The sequence below is a fragment of the Rhinolophus sinicus genome, linkage group LG02 (genome assembly GCF_036562045.2).
Source record: "Rhinolophus sinicus isolate RSC01 linkage group LG02, ASM3656204v1, whole genome shotgun sequence".
Lineage (NCBI taxonomy): Eukaryota > Metazoa > Chordata > Mammalia > Chiroptera > Rhinolophidae > Rhinolophus > Rhinolophus sinicus.
The window spans coordinates 96,890,135-96,908,739 of NC_133752.1; the positions used below are offsets into that span (position 1 = coordinate 96,890,135).

Below are 18,605 nucleotides of genomic sequence, written 5' to 3' on the forward strand. Positions count from 1 at the left end.
CAACATATCCAGTACTAATTAGTATTTCCAGAATGTAAGAAGACACTCTTAAAGCTTCAAAGAAAACAATTGGATGGGTGTTAAGGGATTTCCCACTAATTGGAGGGGAGGGGCTTGGCATACCTATTCAACTCTTCTATATATCCCAATCTATAGTTAACTATATGTCTTAGTTCTTATATTCATTAATTCTAGGAACTCTAAGAATGGCTTCCCTTCTCACTCAACACAGATTCACCCATTCTCATTTGCTCACAGTATGAGTTCTGTCTTTTGCACAGGTTCTCTCCCTTCCACATCTTCACTTGCATACACTTTGACAGGTTCCCCTTCATCCTGGCCCCCTTTCAAGTAGAGCTTCCTTAAATATGGCACTTTTCCCTTAAAGCTCAGCCAGTAGATGTCTCCATTACTTCCTCATAGCTAAAAACTCTGCAAGTAGGTTTCAATCATTTCTTTAATCGACAACGAGGAGGATTTGATGATTGGCCAAAAATGAGCAGATGCTCGGGAGGACACATCTCCATCCTACGTCCCTCCCTTCCGATTCAAGTCAGAAATGAAAACTCCTTTCTCCCTCTTTTCCAGGCAAAAGAGTTCAGCACGATTGAATTAAGCATGCAAGCCGCCAACACCCTCCTCTTCAGTACGTTCAAGTTTCCTAAGCTCTGAGCCACAAAAGCTCTGCTTCTTCCCTCACTCCCGCCCACCCCATCCCACCCCCTCAGGTTTCCGAGTCATCAGGGAACGCGAGTGGGTGAAAGGAGTCGGAGCTGCTGCATCCCGCTTCACTGCCTCCTCCTGCGCCTCCTCCGTGCTGCCTCGGGTTCAGCACTGGACAGCTCCCGCCCCGTTTCCCAACAAACGGCTGATTGACAGAGGAGCCGACCAAACAGGGAACAAGACGACTTGAAGCCGCCCTACAAGGGTTTGGTTGCGGCCAGGCTGCCTCTTTAAACCGGCTTTTCTCCCGAGAGCAGGAAGAGGCAGGAGTGTGGTTTGTGGCCAAATCTAAGGCTCCAATTAACCAGCTGTCTGGCCCTCTTGACTCCAGAGACGCAACGTCTTAAAAGAAATCTTCGCTCTCTGGGACTGGCGGCCGCGTTCGCGGTGCCGGTCTGTGCGCGCGCGCTCCGCGCCTCCGGGCTAAGCGAATGAGGAGGAGCCAGATTCCGGAGGCGGGAACGACCTGCCACGGGTGAGATGATGGAGTAGCGTCTTCCGCGGCCGCGGCGGCAGCAGCAGCTTCAGCTCTGGAGCACACCTCAATGAGAGCGGCGGTGGAAGCTGCCCAGCAGAAAGACGTAAGCAGGCTAACTATAGCTGCCGGGAGCCAGAGCGGAGGTAACCTGTTCTGCTCAAGGCTGTGAGGTGCGTAATCCCCAGCCGACCCATCGTGGAGCGGCTGTAGCCAGCGTTGCCACAGGTGATTCGGTTTCCTGTGACGGTAGCTTAGCTAGCGGGCTAATTTTGAGACATTCTTATTTTAAAGTCCTTTTCGACTGGGTGCCATCTGGAGAAGAGGGAAGTCTAGTAAAAGTCTTACTGCTGATAAATCGACGACCAAAATTTAAAGTGACCCCTCCCGTTACCTCCCCTCCTCTCTGCGAGGCAGATGGGAGCCATGGCTTATCTCTTACTCTTCTGCTTCCTGCTCGCTCATCTGGGACTGGGGGCCGTTGGCGCCAGCCGTGATCCCGCGGGACGGCAAGGTTCCCCTCGAGAGAGGACGCTGAGGGCGAAACAGCACGCCCAGCAGCCCGCTCGAGCCTCTGTCTCGGATCCCTCGACTCCCAGGAGCCGCTTCACCGACGGCACCATCTTGGCGCAGAAACTTGCCGAGGAGGTGCCCATGGACGTGGCCTCTTACCTCCACACCGGGGACTCCCACCAGCTGAAGCTAGCCAACTGCTCCAGCCGCTATGAGTTGGCGGGCCTGCCAGGGAAGTCGCCAGCCCTAGCCAGCTCCCATCCCTCCTTGCACGGGGCGCTGGACACGCTGACCCACGCAACCAACTTCCTCAACATGATGCTGCAGAGCAATAAGTCGCGGGAGCAGAACTTGCAGGACGACCTGGAGTGGTACCAGGCACTGGTGCGGAGTCTCCTGGAGGGCGAGCCCAGCATCTCCCGGGCGGCCATCACCTTCAGCACCGAGTCGCTGTCCGCGTCGGCCCCGCAGGTCTTCCTCCAGGCCACGCGTGAGGAGAGTCGCATTCTGCTCCAGGACCTGTCCTCCTCCGCACACCACTTGGCCAACGCCACGCTGGAGACTGAGTGGTTTCATGGCCTCCGGCGCAAGTGGAGGACCCATGTACACCGCCGCGGTTCCAATCAGGGGCCCCGGGGCCTGGGCCATAGCTGGCGGCGCAGGGACGGGCTTGGCGGGGACAAGAGCCATGTCAAGTGGTCTCCGCCTTATCTGGAGTGCGAGAACGGGAGTTACAAGCCCGGGTGGCTGGTCACTCTCTCCGCTGCTTTCTACGGGTTGCAGCCTAACTTGGTCCCAGAATTCAGGTAGGGAGGGGAAAAAGGCAAGAGGAAAGCCTTCCTTCCGGTTTCGTGGGTGGATGCGTGTGTGGGGAAGGAACATTTGGATGATACTTACGCCTCCCAACCTCATAGCAGAGACGCAGCGACCTGGGCTGAGGGGCACATTACGCGGGCGCATGTACTTAGGGACAAGAAGCGCCCCACGTCTGTCACCTTCAGACACTCAGCGAAAGCTTCTTTCAGATCAAGGGACGGGGGCGCCGTTGGTAGAGCTGAGCGAAACCTCTGATGCCCTAATGCTTCTCTTCAGATCTTGGGGGAGTAGGGAGCGGGGGTTCCCTGGAGGGGTGATGCTAGGGAACTTTGGGGTGCGCCCGCCAGGCACAGAATGGCCAGCATCAGATGAGAGAGAAGGGAGCAGGAGGAAGAAAGAGTTCCTTGTTTCTGCCACTTTGGGGTGGCTTCTGCCTGTTCCTACGTGTGTAGTTTGGGGCACCGGTCTGTTGTAATTAAAACACTGCGATTCCCTTGGCAGTTCTGTCGCCTTACCACTGAGTCAGTCTCAACAGCACAGCTGTCTCCAGGATCCAGACTTTTTTTTGTCGGTGTACTCCTTCTACCCATTTCCCTCCTACCTCCAATCCACGTTCTCTTCCTTGGTCTCCTCTTTCTCCTGTTCTCTGGGTCGGGCGTGCCAAAGGGTTCCCCAGCCCTTCACAAACTCACACACTTTGTAAAGGAACCTGGTTGAGTTAGTTTAATTGTGGCTGAATTCACTCAGGGAGCCTGGAGGAAATTTAGCAACACTTATGTATTTCCTGTCTCAAGGTATAGCATTTGTGGGAAGATGAGAATTCGCCAGTTAGCAGGTGGTAATTTCTGCCCTGGGAAGTGCCTGACTTTTGAGGTGAGAAACTAATAGCAGCTCCAAAAAGCTGAGGTGAGGAAGGAACCAAGAGAGAGAAAAACACCAAAGAAGGTCTGGCAGGGGGCCACAGATTGATGGGGATCCTCCCAAATTCCCATGATGAGAGGCTCTGGAAAGAAGATCTAGGGGTTGAAATTGCTTATGTGCTTATTGGGAACCTGGCCAAAATGAGAAACCTGTGTGTGTGTGTGTGTGTGTGTGTGTGTGTGTGTGTGTATGTGTGTCTTAATGCTTTGTTTGGCACAACAAGGGCAGGATACCAGGCTGCCAAGTACTGTGTGGGCAAATGTGGGAGTCAGAAAGTTTCTTCATCTTGGCACCGTCATTTGCTGCTGAATGACCTCAGGTAAGTTGCTTAACCTTTCTGGGCCTCAGCTACTTACCTATCAAGTCAGGGAGTTGAACTAGATGGTCTCTAGGGAGCCATCCAGTTATAAAATTCTGTAGCTTTTAATGCTGGCCACACTTGAGAAAGCATAAATGAAAAACAATCCCCTTTCTCTGATTCTGTATGACCATAATACAAGTCTCTGTGTGTTTCTATCTCTTTTACAGATCTTGTCTTAAACCAGAGTAACTCTTTCCTACTTTCAGGATAATCTCATTGCCTCCTGACTTCTGCAGAATTCTATTAGTAAGAGATAACCCCAGCTTGGAGTCTTTGCCATATTGTTTGCTCAGAAGAAAAAAGATGAGCAGATGCCATTCACTGCCAGCAAAGTGATTTTGGCCTTCAGATAAACCTGAAAAGGGCATCCCAGGTCCCAGGATCAGTCAATCTTCCTTCTCCCTTTCCTTCTTTCTTTTACTTTATGTCAGGCACTGTGCTAACTGCTTTGCATGCATTATCTTAATTAATCTTCACAGCAATGCTATGAGTTAGGTTTTATTAGTTTCCCTATTTTACAGAAAAAGAACCTGGAGCACAGAGAGGTTAAACTTTTATTCCAAGGTCACACAGCAATTAAGTAGTAGAGCCAGGATTCGAACCCATTTCATACTTTCAACCACAATGCTAAACTGTCTTATGAAGGTGTCCCAGGACTGTTACATGTAATGTAGCTGCTGCATAAAAATATGTGTATTTTCAAGGGTCAGAAATGGGACTGGGAATGAGAACCATTCATTTTCAGAATTATTTCTTTTAATGCTCGGAAAGCATAGGTCACCCAAATGAACTCAGTGCCTCTGCCAGCCAAGATGAAAGGCTGAGGACACAAAGGGTCTGAGGTTGTCAGGGCTCACACAGCCCCTACCTATTTTTTGGACAGCTTTCAGAAAATAGTTTCCTCTGGCTGAGCCTCTTTAAGTGCTTTCATAGTCATCGATGGTGTTCTTTAGCCGAGGCATGAAGCCAAGCCATTTAGTGTCTGGCTCCCTACAGAAGCTGGCTTGTCCTGGCAGCATGCACGAAGAGCAGGATAAGTTCTCTCCTGTGAGTGCTTTTGCCCCATGTCTTGTGCCCCTCAAATGCTGTATTGAGGATTCACACAGATGGTAATTATAGGAACTGGAAGAAACCTTAAAAGGATCAGATGGATCCTCCTGTTGTTTCACAGATAAAGAAACAGAACTACAAAGGTGAAGGGACTTGTCCAAAAATCACATTGTAACACCACCACAAACAGGATCCAGGCTTTGTGCCTCTGGTTCACACTGTGCTTGATATGTATATACCTAAATCATATTTCTGTGGCTCTCTGAAACGTCACACACAAAGTATGCCGGAGCACATAGTTTACTCTTTCTCATCTTTTAGGACTAAAAAAAAAAAGAAAAATTAGCCCATAGAACACAGCTGGTGATTTTTAAAAAAAAAGATTATATTATTTCATACATTTGAGATAATATTTAAATGGGCCTTTTCTGTCTTTTCATATTCACAAAAGGCACAGTTTTTTTTGTTGTTATTGATAATGTTTTATCACCTCAGATGTGTACTCTAATATTCTAAAACATAGGTGAATAATGTTGAACGGGTATTATAACAGAGTAAACCTCAAATGTATTTTTTGGAAACCATAATTATGAGCTCTAATCATGATTTTAAATATATTTTGAACCTAGAGGGTGTTATTTGTAAAAAGCCTTACCTATAATGAAAAAAAATCCATTGATAATGATTTCCTTATGGAAGAGAAAAGGGGGTAAAACTTTATAGTTAAAATTTTCATTTAAGATCAGATAACATTTCCCCAGGTCTTGCTTATAAGATTCAAGCATTTAAATTACATTATATTTTATTTTTAGAGAATGTAAATCCAAAACATGAAATTCAAAAATATTATGAGAATATGGTCAACTGCCTTCTTATATTAATGTTTATCACTGTGAAACACCTCTCAGAATAAATGTTATCTCCTGTGTTTCAGAATGACACAAATATCTTACATTTTAAAGTCTAGCATAATATGCACATGGGAAGAGAAGTTTATTATTCATTTCTTCCTTTTCAAAAAATGGTATTAGTTGCTCTAACTAAACATCTCCTGAGTCCTTGGTTATAGTTCTATAGTATAAATATTTTAGTTCTCATCTTCCATCCTAGCAAAAACAAACAAACAAACAAACAAACAAAAAACAGAGTAATAATATAAGGTATACCCTACATTATTTTTATTTATTACATTAGGTATGTGATATCCTTGTAGACTTTCCCTTACAGTTAAGTTCTTTGGTTTTGCATAATCATTTTTCTTTGTGGAACTTAAGGTACCATGGAGTTGGATCCCATTCTGCTGAAATCATACTTTCCGGTGGTAGTTGGAATTGCTCAGTGCCTAGGATGGGTATAGCTACTTAAGTGTTTGTTGAATTTAAATTAAGGTGAAGGAATATTTGGGAATTACTTATTTCTTGATGAACTGAAAGGGACTTTGGAATTCATTTGGTTTTTTTCATCTTCTCATTTTAGAGTGGAAGAAATGGAGACCCAAAGGGGTCAAGAAATTTGCTAGAGTGGCACAGCTCTTTAGCGGTAGGTTAGAATTATTGAGAACCAATCTCTACTGAGCACCTACTATGTTAGATGCTTTATATATACCACTGCATTTGATGCTTAGTACTCTCAGGTAGTTACAATGTCAGCAAAGTTGAGCAGTCTGCCCAAGGTGACACAGCTAGTAAGTTAGGGGCCCCAAATCAAATTTATATCTATCTCGCTATGAAGCTTGTGTTGTCTTCCTGCTACCCTATGCTGATTACCAATTTTGTTTTTACCTTGTTATTAAAAATGTAACATGGTAATGGCTTGAAATAATTAATATATGTGGCCCAAGGAAGTCATATACACTTATTCTTTTTAGGCCATCATATAATCAGGAATGTTGTGAGAAAAGTATTAGACTTAAGTCAGAACTTTGCCTGAAGTCCCAGTTTTGTTTCTGACTGGCTTTATTATCTGTCTGGGAGTCAATTTCTGCACAATTAAAATGTGGGAATGATATCCAAAGGTATTTGATGGTATCCAAATATCTTTATAACCCTTTGTTCTGTGAGTTCTTAAATGACCTATCCAAAGGGTCAACAAGTAAGCTTTGGAAAGAGGGCTGATACACAAACGCAGTACCTTGTGGAAATGATATTGATGGGGAAGTAACATGAAGAGGAAGAGGAAACTGAATGAATTTCAGACCTGGTGTTTGCTAAAAAAAGGCAATAGGGCAGTGAAGGAAAGATCACAATAGTGGGTACACCCCTTTTTGGAAACAAACACAACGAACATTGGTATCAATGACTCACTGACTGCTGAGGGGTCACTTCACTCTCTCTCCTTCACACACGTACACTCACACACCTCCGTCAGTGATTCTAGTACAGGTCTCTGCTTTCAACAAGAGGGGGCAATTTACATAGTATAAAAGAAATGACCATCTTGCTCCTGGCCAAACAAACCCTATGTCCCCCTTGTGGGTAGTGGTAATGGTGAACAGGTTACCTTGTACGAACAGCACAGAGATACTGAACCTGGGTTATAGAAGGACATCTGCTATTGCGGCTCTTTTAAAAAGGTTTTTATTAAAAAATATAGCTGGGGTGGCTGGTTAGCTCTGTTGTGCTGGTTAGTGCAGTGCTTTTAACAACAAGGTTGCCGGTTTGATCCCCACATGAGCCATTGTGAGCTGTGCCCTCCACAACTAGATTGAAATAACTACTTGACCTGAAGTCCTGGAAAAAACACACTTAAAAAATATATATATATGTGTAGCTAACATACAATATTATATCAGTTTCAGGTATACATCATAGTTGTTTAACATTTATATATTTAAAGAAGTGACCACCATAAGTCCAGCAACCATCTGACACTGTACCATGTTATCACAATATTACTGACTATATTCCCCATGCTGTACATTACATCTCTGTGACTTATTTTATACCTGGCAATTTGAACTTCTTATCCCCCTTCATCCTTCCTCCCCTTTTTAATTTTTCAATTATAGTTAACATTTGATGTTATTTTATATTAATTTCAGTTGTACAGCATAGTGATTAGACATTTGTGTAATTTAAGAAGTGATCCCCCTGACTAGTTTAGTACCCACGTGGCACTATACATGGTTATTACCATATTATTGACTATATTCTTTATGCTTTACTTCATACATCCCCATGACTATTTTGTAAGTACCAATTTGTACTTTTTAACCCCTTCACCTTTATCACCCTGTTCCCCAACCCCCTCCCATCTATCACCCCAATAAATCTAGTACCCATCTGACAGTATAGTTATTACAACATTATTGATTACGTTCCTTCTGTTATAACTTACATCCCCATGACTACTTTGTAACAACCAATTCGTACTTCTTAATCCCTTCCCATTTTTCACCCACCCTTCAACACCCCTCCCGTCTAGCAACCATCAAAATGTTCTTTGTATCTATGAGTGAGTTTCTGTTTTGTTTGTTAACTTTATTCTTTAGATTCCACATTAAGTGAAATCACTTTGCATTTGTCTTTCTCTGTCTGACATACTCCACTCAGTACAATACCCTCCACATTCATTCATGCCGCCACAGATGGCAAGAACCCATTCCCTTCCATGGCCTAGCAATATTCCGTTACATATATGTACCACCTTCTCTTTATCCATTCTTTCATCGATGGACACCCAGACTGCCTCCACATCTTGGCCATTGTAAACAATGCTGCAATGAACATATGGATGCACATGTCCCCTCAAAGTAGCGTTTTGGGTTTCTTCAGATAAATACCCAGAAGTGGGATTACTGGGTCCTTCTTTGTCTCTTGTTTTAAAGTTTATTTTGTCTGGTATAATTATTGCTACCCCAGCTATTTTTTTTGTTTTTTGTTTCCATTTCCATTCTCGTGAAATATCTTTTTCCATCCCTTTACTTTCAGAGTGTGTGTGTCTTTCAATATGAAGTGAGTCTCTTGTAGGCAGCATATGTAAGGTTCTTGTTTTCTTTCAGCCACTGTGTGTTTTTGATGGAAGCATTTAATCCATTTACATTGAAAGTAATTGTTGATAGATAAGTAACATTTTATTATTCATATTTATTCATATTTTTTTTATCTTTTTTTCATTTCAAAGAGTCCCTCTAACATTCCTTGTAATACTAGTTTGGTTGTGATGAACTCCTCTAGCTTTTTCTTGTCTGGGAAGCTCTTTATCTGTTCTTCAACTTTAAATGATAGCCTCGCTGGGTAGAGTAGTCTTGTTTGTAGGTCCTTGCTTTTCATCATGTTGAATATTTTGTGCCAATCCCTTCTGGCCTGCAAAGTTTCTGTTGAGAAATCAGCAGACAATATTATGGGAATTCCCTTATATATTACTAGTTGCCTTTCTCTTGCTGCTTTTAGGATTCTTTGTTTTTAACCTTTGCCATTTTAATTATAATGTGTCTTGTTGTGGTCTGTTTGGGTTCATCTTGTTTGGGACTCTGTGCTTCCTGGACTGCTATGTCTATTTCTTTTACCAGGTTAGGAAAGTTTTTAGTGATTATGTTTTCAAATAGGTTCTCAATCTTTTTGCTTTCTCTCTTCAACTTCCGGTACCCCTATGATGTGAATGTTGTGACATTTGATGTTGTCCCAGAGGTCTTTTAAAGTATTATAATTTTTTTTGATTTTTTTTTTTTCCTTTTGCCATTCCAATTGGGTGTTTTCTGCTACCTTGTCTTTCAAATCGTTGATTCAGTCCTCTGCTTTATCTAGTCTGCTGGTGATTCCTTCTAGTGCATTCTTCATTTCAGTTACTGTATTCTTCACTTTTGACTGATTCTCTTTTATGGTTTCTATGTCTTTTTTAATGCTTGCTATCTTTTTATTGAAGTTCTTTGAGCATTCTTATAACCAGTGTTTTGAACTCTGTAGTAAGTTGCTTACCTTCATTTCATTTAGTTCTTTTTCTGGAGTTTCTCCTATTGTTTCATCTGGGACATATTTTTTTGTTTCTTCATTTTGGCTGCCTCTCTGTTTGTTTCTATGTGTTAGGTAGATCTGCTAGGTCTCTTGCTGTCCTTATGTAGTAGGTGCCTTGTGGGGTCCTGGCACAGTCTCCCTGGTTACCTGAGCCGGGTGTTCCAGGAGTATTCTTTGTGTGGGTTGTGTGTGCCCTCCTGTTACATTTTAGCCTTGATTGCTATCAGCACATCAATGGATGGGATTGATCCTCAGGCTGACATTCTGTGGGGTTTGGCTACATCCATAGCTCATGGGCTGCTGTGCCTTGGGGCTTACCACATGGAGCGGGATTTGCTTCAGCGGGCTCTAGTGCCTGTTGAGACCACCCTTTGGGTGTGCCACTTGTGGGGCCAACTGGGAAGTGCTCTGCTGTCTTCTGAAGCCAACCTCCAAGTATGATGGTTCTTGGGCCTCTTGGGAGGAGCTCTGGTGCAGGCTCAGGTCACCCACTGCTTGTTATTGGTTGGGGACTACCCGGTGGGAGCTGCAAAGTGATCACTGTAGGTTGCTGCCTGTGATGAACCTGGAAGTGTGGGAGAGCCCACGCTGTAAACTGAGGACGGCTGCCACCAATACCAGGTTTGGGGTAGCTCTGCAAAAAGCTGGGACACCGAGGTCTGCTGCTGCCTATTGTTGGTTGCCCACTCCGGTAAGATTCAGCTGCAGATAAAACCTCCTGTTGTATGGCGTTAGGTAGGGTGGGGGTCCCAGTGAATCAGTAGGGTGGAGCTGTGGAGCTTACCAGGCCATTTCAGATTCAGACTTGGCCATAAGCAAAGGGGGTGGGCTCAACAGAGGAAAGATGGCATCTGCCTGCCGGCTGCATGGGAGGAGGAGCAGGGAAAATGCCGACTGTCCTCCAGGTCACCCCCTGAGGCCACACACCTCAGTCTGCCCCCCTATGTCTCTGATGCTCCGCAAGTCACTGTCACTTCGCCAGATCCCAGGGGAGTGCTGTGAGCGAGTCTGTGTGCAGGTCCTTTCAGAGGATGTGTGGGTTTCCTGCAGCCTTCTGTCCCACCTGGATGGTCAGAATCCCCATTTTCACAGCCAGATGTTGTGGGAGCTCCTTTCCTGGCCCTAGTACTCCTGGATGGGAAGTGTGGTGTGAGGCTGGGGTCCCTTGCTCCTCCATGGGGAACCTCCATGGCCGAGATATCCCTCCCAATTTTTATCTACTATATGGATGTTTGGGATCAGCCCGTTTTGTGTCTCTGCCCCTCCTACCAATCTCAACACAGCTTCTTCTTTATATCCTTAGTTATAAAACTTCTGGTCAGCTAGACTTCCGATGGTTCTCCAGGGTGATTGTTCTTTAATTTAATTGTAATTTTGATGTGTTTGCAGGATAAGGCAAGCACAGTGTGTATCTACTCTGCCATCTTGGATCGTTCCTTTTGTGGCTTTTGGGTATCAATTATTTCATCTGTAAACTAAGAATATTAAACTGTATGTTCTTTGGGATTCTGTAAAGGTTAAATGAAGAACTGTTATCATATATGAAGTTCAGTAAATATTCTGTATTTAGTTTGTCTTCCCAAATACTGTCCTCAGCTGAACATAAACTTTTTTAATTTAGCTGTATTAAAATTATGTGATTTATAGTAACTTATAATTTATATGGTGGTTTAGTTCCATTCCTAATTGTTGTGAAGGCTTGTAATAATTGTGAATCCTGGTGCAAATACTGGCCTTGGAGGTGGAAGATATTGGCACCACCCTGGGCCACATCCTTGCTGGTGGTAGTTACCATGGGCTGCACTTGCTGCTCTAATCCTCGGTTTCCTCATCTGTGAATTGAGGGGGTTGGAGTAGGTGACCTGTAGGGCTCCTTATAACCCTCAACGTCTATGGTTATGCACATAATCAAATACGTCACTTTAATTTTTGATTATAATTCTGAAATCTGTTAATGTGTCTTCATTTAAATGCAGATTAAGTTCATGTATGTCCAGTGTTTGACTTTTTCATGGTCATTTATTCATAGAATATTTAGAGAAAGCCCTCTCCATGTACACTGAGATATATATATGTGTGTGTGTGTGTGTGTGTGTGTGTGTGTGTGTGTGTGTATATATATATATATATATATATATATATACATATACACATATATATATACACTAGTGGAAATGAGAACTCCACTTCAAAATAAGAATAAGCATGATCTGAGTTTCCATATCTTAAAGATCCCCTGAATTCACTTAAAAGCAACATGAAGCTGTTTCAGATTTCTCAACCAAGGGCCTCAGTATACCTGTGTTACTTCCATCAAGATAATCAATGTTTAAGCATATTTCGAAGTTCCTTACTTATTCTTAATAACAACCTGTTTCAACTTTCCTCTGTAGTCGGCCTTAAAATTTCAAAAAGGGCTATTTATTGTGGGCAGCAGTGGCACAACATTACTTGCCATTTTTTAGAATAAGCATTTGGAAACAGAAATGGGATTTCCAAGACTGCTAAATAAATAACAAGAGTATATGCCTACCGTCTGGAGAGGTAACTGGTCCCGTCACTCGGCTGATTTGATAGCCTCAACTGCTGGGTAAGTCAAAGTTTACTTTCAGCTTCAGAAAGGCAGCAGTTTGTTGATCACTGTTGAGGGTTTTAAGACTACCCTTTTCCAACATGCACTGTGTTTTATGATTATACTGTGACATACTGGGACGCCAAGAAATATGTTGTTGCTGTTACTCTTGGTTGGTTGGTACAGAAACATGAGGGCCTTGTTTGTTTTCTTTCTTCAGTTCTGGATTGGTATTCACAGGGTTATTTCGGCAGAATTACTAAAATAGTACGTTGGGATTTTGATAACTTTGGCAGCTTGATGGCCACTGTGTGCGAACAGGCAGCTTACTGGCGCTAGGCTGTGCTTGGGGGAGTTTGCAGCCAACAGCATTAAGCTCTTGCCCAGTACAGCTCTGGCATATGTATTGGTGGGACTGGTTTTGCTGGTATTTAACTTTATTTGCTTCTCAGTTTCTAGAAACAACAACAACAAACAAACAAAGAAACCAAAAAAACATTTCTATGTGTGATTTCTACTTTGGCTGGGCATTTACTCATTCAAGTCTTTCTTCTTACAGGAAAAAATCTTGACTTATGAAAATATTTAGGTGGATAGGCTATTCTATGATATACGTCTAAAAGTTTTTTTCAAGTCTTCTACCTCCTCTCCCCCGCCTTTCCTACAACTCCAAATTTAGTATAGGAACCAAGACTGACTTTTTTTTATACCAAAGGATATTATAGTCCCTCAAAGCAATCACAGGATACATCTACAGTTGACCCTTGAACAAAATGGGTTTGAACTGCGTGGGTCCACTTACAGGTGGATTTTTTTCAATAAATACTGTAAACATATTTTCTCCTCCTTATGATTTTTTTAAGTTTTTCTCTAGCTTACTTTATTGTATGAAGACAGTATATAATACATCTAACATACAAAATCTGTGTTAATCAACTGTTGTTATATGTAAAACTTCTAGTCAACAGTAGGCTATTAGTTGTTAAGTTTTTGGGGAGTCAAAAGTTATATGCGGATCTTCTACTACGTGGTGGGGGCAGGAGTTGTTGGGACATCTAAGTCCCAGGTTGTTCAAGGGTCAACTGTGGTTTCATTACCTTCATTATAGGTAGAATTTATAGAAAACACAGAATTAAATGTGATCGGACCTCGAGGTCATTTTCCCTAAACAAAAATCCTGTTACCTACCTTTTTGTCAAAGGCAGTCTCACTCTCTCTCACAGTTAAGGAATACTTCTAATTAATTGAGATCCAGTTAATTTTTATTCATGATAATACCTGTTGTAACTTCTGCCATTTAAAAGCTATAACTAGATAACTAGTTATCTGTTGTAACTTTCCTCATTTTAGAACAATAACCATAGTTTTCCCCCATAGAAAAATGATAAGTAGATTTTTAGAAATCCTGTTCAGTTAGCAAAGTACCCAGTGCATCTATAACTCAAAAGGAACCTTAGAATTATATAAGATTTTGGTTTACTTCTTTAAGCTAGTTTTTTTCACCATTTATGTGTTTTGTCCCATGTATATGCCTTGTTACATTATTATGGAAGGACTTTTATAGAATAACATGACACATTGTTTTTATCTGAGAAAGAGGAAAAGGTATTACAGTATAGAACAGTGTATTTTATCAATTCTAAGATACACCTTTTCCACATTTCAATATCTTTCAAATTGAGATGTGTCTTGTGATTGAGGGCATGTCACTTTCAATTGACATACATTGTACACAATATAATAGAGTATCTTTCAATTAATGGCATCTTATATTTAATGAACTATGATATTAGAAAGTAGGAAAAGAAATTCCAAGGTCTTTCCAACTATAAAGTTCTTTTATCATCTATAAGTTATCAAAGTTCAGCAAAATATGCATATATGGAAACACAAAATCTAGACCTTAAAGTTATATATGAATTAGATTGCTATTTGTCTTCATAACAATTGTGTTAAAAAAATACAAGCTATACTAAAACATGTAACCACATTTTCTTTTTAATGTATGTGAAATATGTAAAATATTGGGCCAGAAGCTGCAAAAACTTTTATCTCCAGAATAGGTGTGGTAAGGATTATCAAAATCTTTCCCACACCATTTGGCAAAGCATTTCACTCACATTGTGGGAAAATGCCTAGGACAGTGAGAATAAGGGACCACTTACAGACCCAAAATAGAAAGGAATAGACCTGTCTTTCCTTTCTAAAGTGCTTAGAAGTGTCAGGGTAGAAATGAAAACTACATGGTATAGCCAAGTAACCGATTTTGGTTAATGGAAATTTACATGGAATTGTAGAAGTGAGCGTGTTTTCTTTCTCTTTTCTAACTAGCTGCCTGGAGTGGAATGAAGAGCTTGGTTTCCCCATTATTTGCTGCCGCAGACCACTCTGTAGAGTAGAAATGTTTCTTTTTTATTATTATTATTATTTTTATTTTATTAAATTTATTGGGGTGACAATTGTTAGTAAAATTACATAGATTTCAGGTGTACAATTCTGTATTACATCATCTATAAATCCCATTGTGTGTTCATCACCCAGAGTCAGTTCTCCTTCCATCACCATATATTCGATCCCCCTTACCCTCATCTCCCACCCCCCACCCCTGTTACCCTCTGGCAACCACTAAACTATTGTCTGTGTCTATGAGTTTCTGTTTCTCATTTGTTTGTCTTGTTCTTTTGTTGTTTTTGGTTTATATACCACATATCAGTGAAATCACATGGTTCTCTGCTTTTTCTGTCTGACTTGTTTCGCTCAGCATTACACTCTCAAGATCCATCCATGTTGTCACAAATGTTCCTATTTCATCTTTTCTAACCACCGAATAGTATTCCATTGTGTATATATACCACAACTTCTTTATCCATTCATCTATCAAAGGACATTTTGGTTGTTTCCATGTCTTGGCCACCGTAAACAAAGCTGCAATGAACATTGGAGCACACGTGTCTTTATCTATAAATGTTAGAAAGGTTTCTCAACCTCAGCACTCTTGACCTTTTGGGCCTGATAATCTTTTGTTGTGGTGGCCATCCTGCTCATTGGGAAGATGTTCAGCAGCACCCTGGCCTCTACACTAGGTGCCAGTAGCAACCTCCCTGCTCAACGTGGCAACCAAAAATGTCTACAGACATTGCCGAATATACCCGAGAAGGAAAAAAAGTGCTGGGTAGAGGGAACACATATAATGATGCTATTCTGGGACTATCTTTATTTTAAACATTCTGTATGTACAGTTATATGTATGTCAATGAGTGTGTGTGTGTGTGTATGAGTTTGTCAGATCACATTTCTATTTATCATTCATTCATTCATTCATTCATTCATTCATTCACTTTCTTGTTTGTTTGGAACATAAGATTATTACACATATAGAGCCTGACAAAACCAAAGTGAAAACGAGACAATTTTGAGGGATCGATGGAATATGAATTAATTTAGAATTATATGTCATCACGGCTCAAAAAGAATGGGCCAAATTATTTGCAGAAGCTGTTGCTAACATGGTTTTACTACTTCTATGATTGAATGTTTTATATTTTAGTTTGCATTAAAGGATGCATTTTGAAAAGAAAGTGTGTGTGTGTGTGTGTGTGTGCGCATGGGGCATTCATTAAAGAAGCAACGTTTTAGTTGATATCCTGGGAAAGCTCCATTTTGGAGAACTAGAATTTTAAAAGTAAACAGGATTTTAGAGATGATATAATCCAATTTATTTTTACTTTTACAGGTGAGGAAATTGAGACCCAGGGATGTGGCAACCATCATTCACACTAGCTATGGCTGCAGTGAATGTGCAGTTCAATAATAGGTACAAATAAAAAGACCATGAGTCATCAAATAAATGTTTATTTATGTTCATTATTCATTGGTTCCAAACCTGGCTGGGCATCAGGATAACCTGAAAAGCCTGCTAACATGTTCATAGGCCCTCCCCAAACCCCGTGAATGAGGTGATCAGGGGATAGGTTCGAAGTCTGTATTAAAAACAAACTCTTTGTAATTCAGAGGTCGCTGGTCCTTAAAGACAAGCTTGGGAAAAAGTAGACACTATTTCAAACATGTAATTACTTTTATAAGATTTGAAGAATACAAAGTAAACATTGTAAATGCTTAGCCACTTCAGCTTTAGTCATCCAAAAAGTCTGGCTGCAGGCCATTCTGGATCACGGAACCATTCCAATATTGCGTGTGACCCTTTCGGTGGGGGGATGACGAGCAGGCTCCTTATGAAGGCAGGGAGGTCACAGGTCCTCAGCCTCGGAATGGGGAGCCACTGAGTTGTATGCTGTTTCACCTTCACTTTATTTTGGGTTATTCTTTTTTTCTCACCTTTAAGATTGGAGCTATCAGCAGAATAGCTGTCTCTTGTTATAATTTGTCTCTGTATATAAACATCCTATGTCCCCAGCCAGTACTACATGTCCTTCAAGTGCAAGGACCACATTTCATGACACCCCATATTCAGTGCCTCTTGAAAGTGCTTTGCATATTTCAGGGAGATAGTGTCTAGGAGAAAGGGTTTTGGAATAATAAACAGATTTGAATCCATGAGCTTCTACTTTCACTTACACTGTGACACTGGGCAAGTTGTTTAACTCCCTCTGTGGCTCAATTTCCTTATCCGCAAAGGGTGTATATTGTTGTAAAAAGAAAATAATCTTATACATGTAAAGAGCTTAGTATAATGAATGGAATGCACTATTCCTTTTTAAAAAATTATAGAGTATATAATATGTGCCTAACTAGGGCTATCAGTGCTGAAGGTATAGTAGTGAAAGTGACAGACAAAATTCCCTGTCCTCATGGATGTGTGCGCGCATGTGTGGTGGGAGGGGTAATAAACAAACAAAATAAATATAATAAATAATTTTTTATAGAAACAGGTGCTATAGGTAAATAAATAGGAGAATGTGGTAAAGAATGGCTGAGAGGTAGGGTGAGCTGCATTAAATAGGGTGGTCAGGAAAGACTTCTCTGCAAAGGTGACTAACAAGAAATGAAGGATGAGAAGGAGACAGCTATGGAACAAACTGAGGTAATCAGAATGAACAAAGGCCCCGAGACAGGAATGAGTTTCAAGAGGTCTAAGAACAGGGAGAAAGTCAGTGTTAAGGGAACCCTTGTGCACTGTTGGTGGGATTGCAGATTGGTGCAGCCACCATGGAAATCAGTATGGAGGTATCTCAAAAAACTGGAAATGGAACTACCTCACGACCTAGCAATTCCACTCTTAGGTATCTATCTAGAGAAATCCAAAATGCTAATTTGAAAAACATATGCATCCCTATGTTTATTTCAGTGCTATTCACAATAGCCAAGACATGGAAACAACCGAAATGCCCACTGGTAGACAACTGGATTAAGAAACTGTTGTACATTTATACAATGGAGTATTACTCAGCCATAAAGAAGAATGAAATATTACCATTTGCAATGATATAGATGGACCTAGAGAACATTATGCTAAGTGAAATAAGTCGGACAGAGAAAGACAAATACCATATGATCTCACTTATATGTGGAATCTAAAGAACAGAATAAATGAGCAAACTAATCAGAAACAGTCTCAGAGATATAGAGAAAAACAGGGTTGCCAGATGGGGGGCGGGTGGGGATGAGGGAGAAGGTGAGAGAATTAGACAGCATAAATTGGTAACCACAAGATTGCCATGAGGATACGAAAGACAGTTTGGGGAATATAATCAATAATGTTGTAAAGATTTTGTAGGGTATCTGATGGACACTTGTCTTATTCGGGAGACCACCTCAGGGATGATGTAGATGCCTGACCACTGCACTGTACACCTGAAGCTGAAGCTGAATAACAATGAATGTCAACTATAATTTAATATATATATGGTCACAGTATGTGAAGTATAGCATAGGGAATAGAATCAATGGAATTGTAACAGCTACATATGATGTCAGAGGGGTAATAGATTAGGGGAAAGGGTTATCACTTTGTGAGGGGTGTAAATGTCTATTACATTATTTTGTATACCTGAAACTAATCATAATAATAAAAAAAGTCAGTGTTGCAGGAATGTAGTGAGAGGCGGGTAATGAGGTAGGAGATGAGAGTAAGGTATGCGCAAGGTGCTCAATAAATGGTTAACATGGTGTAGTAATATAGAAAAATTTAAAGCACATGATAAGTGTTTTAAAAATTTCTACCCTTGTAGTAATATGTAAATATGTAAATTGTGGATGTCTTTT

At 41.3% G+C, this 18,605-nt stretch overlaps 1 protein-coding gene across 1 annotated transcript in view; it reads left to right on the forward strand.

The window, feature by feature from the left end:
• The first annotated feature begins 960 nt into the window (after nucleotides 1–960).
• The window catches only part of GPR158 (G protein-coupled receptor 158), a 391,014-nt gene continuing 373,369 nt past the window's right edge, over nucleotides 961–18,605 (forward strand). Inside the window, exon 1 of the mRNA XM_074324946.1 lies at nucleotides 961–2,517. Within this exon, the coding sequence (XP_074181047.1) occupies nucleotides 1,616–2,517 (902 nt within the window). The 5' untranslated portion in view covers nucleotides 961–1,615. The remainder of the gene's footprint in view (nucleotides 2,518–18,605) is intronic.